The 9,618-nt window shown below is 31.6% G+C and overlaps 1 protein-coding gene across 2 annotated transcripts; it reads right to left on the reverse strand.

The window, feature by feature from the left end:
- Positions 1–867: 867 nt before the first annotated feature.
- Positions 868–4,802, reverse strand: LOC126884279 (uncharacterized). 2 transcript variants are annotated; one of them, XR_007697933.1, is made up of 2 exons: positions 3,851–4,802; positions 868–1,135 (listed from the first exon to the last, which is right to left on the reverse strand). XR_007697933.1 is itself a non-coding variant. In XM_050650210.1 (2 exons), exons 1-2 carry the CDS (start codon positions 1,873–1,875, stop codon positions 918–920), a joined length of 870 nt encoding a protein of 289 aa, XP_050506167.1. In that variant the 5' UTR covers positions 1,876–2,977; the 3' UTR covers positions 868–917. The 2 variants fall into 2 exon arrangements, 1 of the variants encoding a protein (XP_050506167.1); XM_050650210.1 differs by lacking the exon at positions 3,851–4,802 and adding an exon at positions 1,224–2,977.
- Between the last annotated feature and the right edge of the window lie 4,816 nt (positions 4,803–9,618).

A 9,618-nucleotide genomic window follows, 5' to 3' on the forward strand; every position in this document is an offset into this window, starting at 1 on the left:
GTTTTTGTCGGGACACTTGAGCAGCCAGGTTGCAAATGGATTTTTTGGGTACTATATACCTAATACTTTTATATTTTTAAATAATTTTCTTTTCCCAATTTTTATTTTCAATCTCTCTTCAAGTTAGACAACCATTAATTCAAGGCCTACAATTTTTGTTTTATTTTAATGCAACATTTCTACCTCTATTTTCACCCTCGCTTTATTCCCTCTATATTTTTATTTTATTTTAATTTTATTTTCACATAATTTCATACAATAATTTGGCATCTTATTATTATTTACTTAACACCATATTAACTTTCTCTTATCGTTGTTTTATTTACAGTTCACAGTACTTTCACTTAAATAATACATCCATTTAGTACTTTAATCTTAATTCCGTTAAAACAGTATTTTACTTAGTTTTGTTTTATTCACCCTATTATATCTACTTGAATTTAGACAACCAGTTATACTGTTACACTATGATTTTTAACTAAATTACATTTCATAATAGCCAAACTCCAGATTTATTCACTAATTCTTTTACCTCATACTTATCATCTGGGTGTTTCTTCCAAAATAAATTTTTTGGGCTTGACTAGATTTAAAAAAAAATATTGTTGTTAAATTTTTGAAAATAATGTATAAAGCACTTTGAGAGGTTCTTAATTAAATGTGATAGAAAGTTGAGCTTAATTCTTTTTATATATAGGTTTTTTGAAAAAAAAATGTCCATTCTAATGATTTACCTGCCACTCTAATGATAAAAAATAAAACAACCCCTAAGTTTACATCAAAAATCAACTTATATTAAAAGAAAAAAGAACATTTCATTTTAACATTTTGCCGCAAAAAAATGTAGAAATGATAAAAAAAGAAACATCAGCTATGTGAAACCATTCACTTGATTTCATTCCTTTACCATACAACATCTAAACTGAAGATTTAAATAAATTATCAATATAGTCATATTCTTGTATTTTGTAGAATCTATTGGAAACTGGTTCAGGTGGATGCACTAGCTGACATAAGATTCCATTTCTAGTAGTCACAGTTTGACGATCAGCGATATCTGGCCAGAAAAAACTTTTACCATTTTTCATCATAAAGTTAACAGTCATAATGTTTCGATCAATTTTTTCAATGATTCCTGAAAAAAAGTGTATAGCTTAATAAAATTTAACAATTAAATTTTAAAGTAAAGAAAAGCAGTATAGTAAAAAACTGTAGTCTCTTACCTGGATACCAATCATTATCAAAAATAGCTGTAACCCAGGTATCTTCACTAAATTCTTCTATTCCTGTAGGCCGAGCAGTGGCTCTTCCATTGTCATTTTCCTCACTTAAATATGAAGACTGTAGCGGCGCTACTTTATTTTCAATCGCATAATGAATACAATTCTCAAAGCTGCATTTAAAGCAGCTTAAAGTTCTAAAACTCAGCTCTCGAGTAATGTGATTCCAAGTTACTTGATGTGTTTGCATTGTCCCTTTATATGGTTTTAGTAGTGGAGGCAGAAAAGCATCAAATTTTTCAATATTATTTTCATTAAGACATTTGATATGTATATTGCTGATGTTTTCTTGAATACATTTCACAAAGACATCAAAGTTGTTTATGTCATGGTTAAATGTTATGAGTTGATCTGCAGTTCTTTTAATGGTTGCACCAATACCATCTGGAGCTCCCTTTCCATGTCCTGCCTCTGAATAGTTCCAAGAAATATGTTGGATTTGTGGAAATAATTTTGGTAAGACTTGCTGTAGGTAAAAGAACATTTTTTTATTTCGATACTGGCTGCTTGGACTGTCTGAGAGAAAATGAATTGTTTTAAATTCAGTTTCTAACTCATGCTGGTAATGGTTTATAATTATTTCCATATGTGCCATTATGGAGGCGGGATCATGTCTTAAGGACTTGGAGACGGTACAAAAACCCTCTTTTTTGCTTTATGGTACATCATACCAGTATGAAGTGTTATTTGGTCTCGGGATGCTCCAAAATGCACAGACTGTGCTTTATTTGCATACTTGCAGAGAAAATTTTCGGAAAAATCTATATGAAATAGAATTTCATTTTCAGTTAGGCTTTCTTTTAATGTCTTCATTACTGAATATTGATGGTTAATTGTCAAAATATGTCGTAAAATTTTATTTTGATATAGTTCTAATTTCTGAATTAGTGTTGCTGGATTAGACCTCACTTTCTCCTTTTTGGTAATCTGAACAAGAATGTCCTTTTTAGTTTTGACACTAATTCGTTTTTCTTTTAGCGTAATCCACCTCTCATATTCAAATTTTCTATCCACATTTCATCTTCCACATGGTAGAATATCTTCTTAAATTTGCAATTTTCACATTTTCGTTCCAAACATGCTTCATTGTATTTTGAACAGCACAAAGTTTCAAGAAGTGTATCTATGTCCTTTTCCAATATTATTTTATTTGTATATAAACTTGTTATAAGCAATTTTACATTTTCATGCAGTATACAAAGGCATGTATCCCTTCCCGTTAATTTTTGAGAGATGACCCAAAATGGGCGAACTTTACAAAATAAGGCATATGACACTTTCAATGATGGATACTCTGACTGAAACTTGTGAAATAAATTCTTTAAGGTATTGTTTAGGTATCTTTTTTGCATTTTTTGGCATTTTCTTGTAACTGTATCTTTTTTACCAGGGCATATACGAGAGTTTTCTTCTTGTAAGTAGAAGTCATGTATGGTCTTTTTTAAAAAGCTAAAACCAGTAAATGATTTTCTTTCGTATTTAAAAACTTCTGTTCTATTCCTATTGGCCCTCCTTAAACCTGGAGGAAGGAATTGTTTGGCATCTTTCAGTAGTTTATATTTTCTCAAGTTGGGACCCTCTATTGCCTTTGTAAATATTTGTTTGGACTTGTCATCTTTTAGGGATAAAAATTTAGAAGAAAGATCTTCTTTTAGAGCTTCTCCAAAAAGTAATTGTCTTTTTACTTCCTTAGGGACTGTTGGTGAATTTTTAAGTAGTTCTGTAACCTTTGACTGAGGAGATAAAACCGACTTTTTTTTATTAATGGCTCTGTAAAATCTTTTTTTATACATTTCAAATTTATATTTTAATTTTTTATTTTCCTGTTGAGTTTTTTTTAGTTCCCTAAATAATTTCGTTTGGTTTCGTCTTTTAACCCTTTTTCCTTCCCTTTTTTGTCTGCTTACACTGCTAATAGGTGTACTACTAAATGACGAAGCAAAACTAGTGGACGGTACATTTTCCTCAAAATTTACTTCTGGGTTTTGTTCTTCAGGCTCACCATTCTCACTGACTGGAGGTGTATTGTCATTTAAATTTTTGAAAAATTTCTGCCGGTTTCTATATTTTTTTTAATTCTCCTTCCAAGATTTCCTTTTTGCTTTTAGTTCCCTGCGACTTAAATCCTCTTTTAATTTAACAATGCCCTTTTCCTTAGCTTTTTCATATATCTGATGTTTTTTTTCCTGCTCTATTTTATATCTTTCTGCGTTATTTTTAATTTTTTGTCTCCTTTTTTTTTCGCATTCCCTTTTTTTACGTTTTCTTTCTTCTTCACTTTGCTTTTTGCGTGCCATTATTTACTAGTCAAAGTTAGTTTTTCAAAGTAATCTACAAAGATAAAAAATAAATCATTAGCATGGCATAACATCATTAGCGTGGTTTAATTTGTGCACGCTAATGACGAAAATAAATAGCTACTCTAATGACAAAATGTGTATATTTTCTTATAAAAATTCCCTCAGTATTTTTTGAATAAAGAAAGATATTCTAATTAAAAGCTTATTTATTAGTGCCAAATAAGATCATAAGTTAACTTTTTTAATTTTGATTTTTTCTGAAAAACTTACCTCCACTCTAATGACGAAGCTTAATACACGACCACGTGCACGTACTTTTTAACGCGTATCTCTGAAGACTAAATAAATATTGCGCAGGAAAAATACCTTAACTGTATTGTTGGAGGGGATAGAAATTTAAATATAAACGGTAATTTCCGGTTGGGTATATCACGCGGGAATTTTAAACTGTTAACTGTTGGTCCACGCTAATGACGCGGACAGTTGGGGACAAACTTTAAGCTGTCATATTAAGTTATTTATATTACATTTTAAAACTGTTGTTGTATGGTTGGAATAAGTGGTTATTAGGGTACATGTAAACTATTACAAAATAAGTTATTACCTCCACGATGAAAATATTGCTATGGATTCATTGAAAAATCAGGTCGGGGACATCCACGCTAATGATTTTTAAAATTTATTTATTTTTTTTAAATAAGAAAAAGAGCAAAATATATAAGTTTTTATAAATTGTTTAAATTATTCTAAGGCCAAATGTTCTAACAAAGCAAAAAAAATTGGTTTCTATTAGTTATTTAAAAAAAAACAAGAGGGACCTTAAAATGTTAGCTTGGGGAGAAAATACCATCTAATAAATTTCTTTTTATTTTTATTTTTCTTCAGTTTATTTTTATCATTTTGTTCTTCTTTTTTACCAAGTGACGTCATTACCTTGTTGGCAAAATTTTCGCTTTCACCGTCATGAAATTATCATAAATAATTTTATGTGACTATTAATTTAAATTGTTTATTCTCACTCATTCGTTTAATATCTAATTAAATTCATTCAGTTAAGTAAAAATATTTTTTGCATTTCTAAAATACAATATAACTACATACACATAAAATTCCCTACCTAGAAGGTCTTGTCAATATCCGTTTAATGTCATATTTCAGTCTGTCAGTTTGAAGCCAAGATGAAGACCACTCTGTAATACCGCTGCATTTTAATTTCTTGTGACATCGACTTATTGTCGATATTTTTGTAGCCGAAATGGCATAATTATTATAATATTAAGGTCTTTTGACCAAAATATGTAGCTAGTTCCAACTACTTTGGATCTAAAGTAAGTAACCACATGTTGTAATTTTCCTAACTTTCAGACAGTCAAAATTTCATCTTGGCCTTTTTTTAATGCAGTGGTTTGCTTATTTTAGGTTTCTACCACCTGATGATGGACTGATTGGTCCGAAAACGTTTGTGTGATTTTATCCATTTTGGATCATTTTAGAAAAAAATTTTTAATAAATTATATACCATCTACCTACACGTGAGGTTTTTACTTCATTAGTAAGTTTTTTATTATGGTATACAGCCAATGAGAGGAATCTTTTCCTTTTTATTTTTCTTATTATTTCAACTGAAACATTTAGGCCCGTAGCTTCCAAAAGCTATCTTGGGAGATGCAGGTGAGACATTGTTGGGTCTCTTCTAGCCGATTAGACAATGAAATGATCGTCGCGAGCCGTTAATACTTGTTGACGTCCCTGTCTTCACAGTAGCGCAACCAGGGGGTTTTGGGGGGTTTATAACCTCCCCCATTGGGATGTACTTTGAGCTCCAATATGAGTATTCAAAGATGTTGCTGACAAATCAAGTTATAACCCCCCCCCCCTTAGCATCATCCTGGTTACGCCGTTGCTTTCTTGGTGGATTTTTAAGCTATCCTAATTTCTGATACCCAGCAACAACGCCCTATGTTTACGTCCTCCACTGCAGGTATGTCCCCTGATACATTCCTTTCTCCACAAGACTCTTAATATCTCCCCTTTGCACGTCCGTTAATATTTTAAACATCTTACAGTAAAATTGTGGCTTATTCCCAATAGCAAATAGTAAATTACATTGGATATAAAAGTAACGTAACTTTTTTTATACGCAAAGTGTTGTACACGATCAACTTTTTATGAGTTGTTTGCATAGATGGGAAAAACGAGTTAATTGAAAAATCGGCCAGATAAATATTTGTAGGTTGGTTAATGATATGAATACATGTACTCAATATATGGACAGTCGAAGTCTAAGCATTTAATAGCACTGAGTCATTTTTGCAACAAAAAAATAACGAATTACTTTCTAGTTACTCGAATTATTAATCTTCGAACTCGTTACACAGTAACGGCTCATTACCTGTCCCATTAAATTTTCTTTACTACTTATTCCGCACATGCACGAATATTCATCATACTGCTATTATTTTACAGTTTTCTTTAAAAATAACACAATGCGTAACTGTATTACATAATCATTTGCCTGGGTGGTATAATTAAAAAGACAAGTATATAAAAATTCAACAAATCTTTTATAGGGTTAAGGCCTGGTGAGCAAGCTGGCCACTCCAGAACAATGATATTTTCCTGCTTCAAAGAAGTCTGTAGTCAGAGCATCACAATGCCCCCCAGAACATGATACTTCCTCCTTTAAATTTGTGAACAGGTCTGGCAGTTTTCTTTCATGCTTGTCTTCCTCGCCCTCTAAGTACACGAATTCGTCGGTCATCTAATTTTACACAAATTCTAGTTTCGTCTGAAAATAGCACATTTTGTAAGTTTCTAAAGGTTTGGTGTTAAAGACACCAATTTAGGCGATTAATATTGTGCTATATAGTCCTTGAACGTGAATTATTTTTCTTATTATTTCAACTGAAACACTTCAGCCGTAGCTTCCAAAAGCTACCTTTGGAGATGCAGGTGAGAAATTGTTGGGTCTCTTCTAGCTGCTTAAACAATGAAATGATCGTCGCGAGCCGTTGTTTCTTTTCGACGACTCTGTCTTGGTTTATTTTTAAGCTTTCCTAATTCCTCATACCTCGCATAGGTTTTTCACACAACGCCCTGTGTTATGCCTACCACTGCAGCTATGTCCCTCTGAGAAATTCCTTGTTCCAAAAACCAATAATATTTTTCCTTCGCAGGTCCGTTAACATTTTAAAGATTTTTAAGTAAAATTGTGGCTTATTCCCAATAAATAATAAATAGTAAATTACATTTGATATGAAAATAACTAACATTTTTTTATGTAAAAAGTGTTATACTTGTACCACACATTAACATAATGTTATGTTAATCTGTGCTTGTACTATACCCGTATTGTCCGTATAGCCGTACTGTACCCGTATGTGTATTGTCCCGAAAATATTGGTCATAAATTATACCACACATTCTCGGGTCAAAAATAGTTAGATTGAACCTTATTTACCTTAGTACAAATGTGCTCATAAAAAAAGTTACAGCTCTTTGAAGTTACAAAATGAAAATCGATTTTTTTCAATATATCGAAAACTATTAGAGATTTTTTATTGAAAATCCACATGTATCGTGCTTATGACAGGAACATCTTAAAACAATATTATAGTGAAATTTGTCCACCCCATAAAAATTTTATGGGGGTTTTGTTCCCTTAAACTCCCCCAAACTTTTGTGTACGTCCCAATTAATTCATTATTGTGGTACCGTTAGTTAAACACAACGTTTTTAAAACTTTTTTGCCTCTTAGTATTTTTTCGATACCCCAGTTTTTATCGAGATGCGGCTTCTTTTTTAATATATTTACATAACAGTTTGATGGGGGTTTTGTTCCTTTAAACCCCCCAAATGTTTGTGTACTTTCCAATTAAACTATTATTGTGGTACTATTAGTTAAACACAGTGTTTATAAAACTTTTTTGTCTCTACGTCTTTTTTTGATAAGTCACCTTTTAACGAGATTTGACTTCTTTTTCAAAATATACCTAAAAATGTAAATTATCAATAAATTTTCAGATTATTAACAGGTTTCTATAATCGTACTTAACCGTATACAAATATGTGGTAGATTAGACAAATATTCAAAATATCTCGATAAACACTGGCTTTTCGAAAACGTACCAAGAGGCAAAAAAGTTTTAAAAACATTGTGTTTAACTAATGGTGCCACAATACTAATTTGATTGGAGCGTACACAAAAGTTTGGGGGGTTTAAGGGAACAAAACCCCCATAAAATTTGTATGGGGTGCACAAATTTTACTTTAATTTTTTTTTAAGATTTTGCTGCCATAAGAATGCCACATGTCCATTTTGAATACAAAATCTCTAAGAGTGTTCGATATTTGAAAAAAAATCGATTTTCATTTTGTAACTTCAAAGGGCTGTAACTTTTTTTGTGTGCACTATTGTATATAGGTAAGTGAGATGCAATCAACCTATTTTTGGTCCCAGAATTTGTGGTATAATTTATGACCAATCTTTTCGGGACACCCTGTATAATAGGATCAATAGCCGTAAGATTTTACGAGCTGTTTGTATATAGATGGGAAAAAACAAGTTAATTGAAAGATCGGCTAGATCAATATTTGCAGGTTGGTTAATGATACGGATGTATGTATGTACTCAATATACAGGGTGTCCCGAAAAGATTGGTCATAAATTATACCAAATATTCTGGGATCAAAAATAGTTCGATTGAACCTAACTTACCTCAGTACAGATGTGCTCACAAAAAAAGTTACAACTATTAGAGATTTTTTATCGAAAATGGACGTGTATCATTATTATGTCAGGAACATCTTAAAACAAAATTATAGTGAAATTTGTCCACCCCATAAAAATTTTATGGGGGTTTTGTTTCCTTAAACCCCCCCAAACTTTTGTGTACGTTTCAATGAATTCATTATTCTGGTACCATTAGTTAAACACAACGTTTTTAAAACTTTTTTGTTTCTTAGTATTTTTTCGATAAGCCAGTTTTTATCGAGATGTTGCTTCTTTTTTAATATATTTACATAAAAATCTGATAGGGGTTTTGTTCTTTTAAACCCCTCAAATGTTTGTGTGCGTTCCAATTAAACTAGTATTGTGGTATCATTAGTTAAACACAGTGTTTTTAAAACTTTTTTGCCTCTTAGTCTTTTTTTGATAAGTCACCTTTTATCGAGATGTGGCTTCTTTTTCAAAATATACCTAAAAATGTAAATCATAAATAAATTTTCAGATTATTAACAGGTCTTTTCAGATTATTAACAGGTCTCTATAATCGTACTTAACCATATACAAATATGTGGTGGATTCGACAAATATTCAAAATATCTCGTTAAACACTGGTTTATCGAAAAAGTACTAAGAAGCAAAAAAGTTTTGAAATCATTGTGTTTAACTAATGATCCCACAATAATAATTTAATTGAAACGTACACAAAAGTTTGGGGGGGTTTAAGGGAACAAAACCCCCATAAAATTTTTATGGGCTGCACAAATTTCACTTTATTTTTTTTAAGATGTTGCTGCCATAATAATGCCACGTGTCCATTTTCAATAAAAAATCTCTAAGAGTTTTCGATATATGAAAAAATATCGATTTTCATTTTGTAACTTAAAAGTGCTGTAACTTTTTTTGTGAGCACATTTGTACTAAGGTAAGTTAGGTTCAATCGAACTATTTTTGACCCCAGAATGTGTGGTATAATTTATGACCAATCTTTTCGGAACACCCTGTATAAACCGTCAAAGTCTAAGGCTAAGGCCACACGGGCGATAATTTACGGCGCCGTAAGAGCAGTAAACCTGACGAGGCATTGGTTGACTAACTCCTATTTCATCTACAATTGGTGGAGGAGTTAGTCAACCAATGGGTTTACTGCTCTTACGGCACCGTAAATTATCGCGTGTGTGGCCTTTCGCGAAAGTATTTAATAGAACTGAGTACTGAGTCATTTTTGTAACAAAAAAACGAATTTCTTTCTCGTTACTACGAACCCGTTACATAGTAACGGCTCATTACCTGTCCCATTAAATTTTCTTTA

This window comes from Diabrotica virgifera, chromosome 5, assembly GCF_917563875.1.
Source record: "Diabrotica virgifera virgifera chromosome 5, PGI_DIABVI_V3a".
Lineage (NCBI taxonomy): Eukaryota > Metazoa > Arthropoda > Insecta > Coleoptera > Chrysomelidae > Diabrotica > Diabrotica virgifera.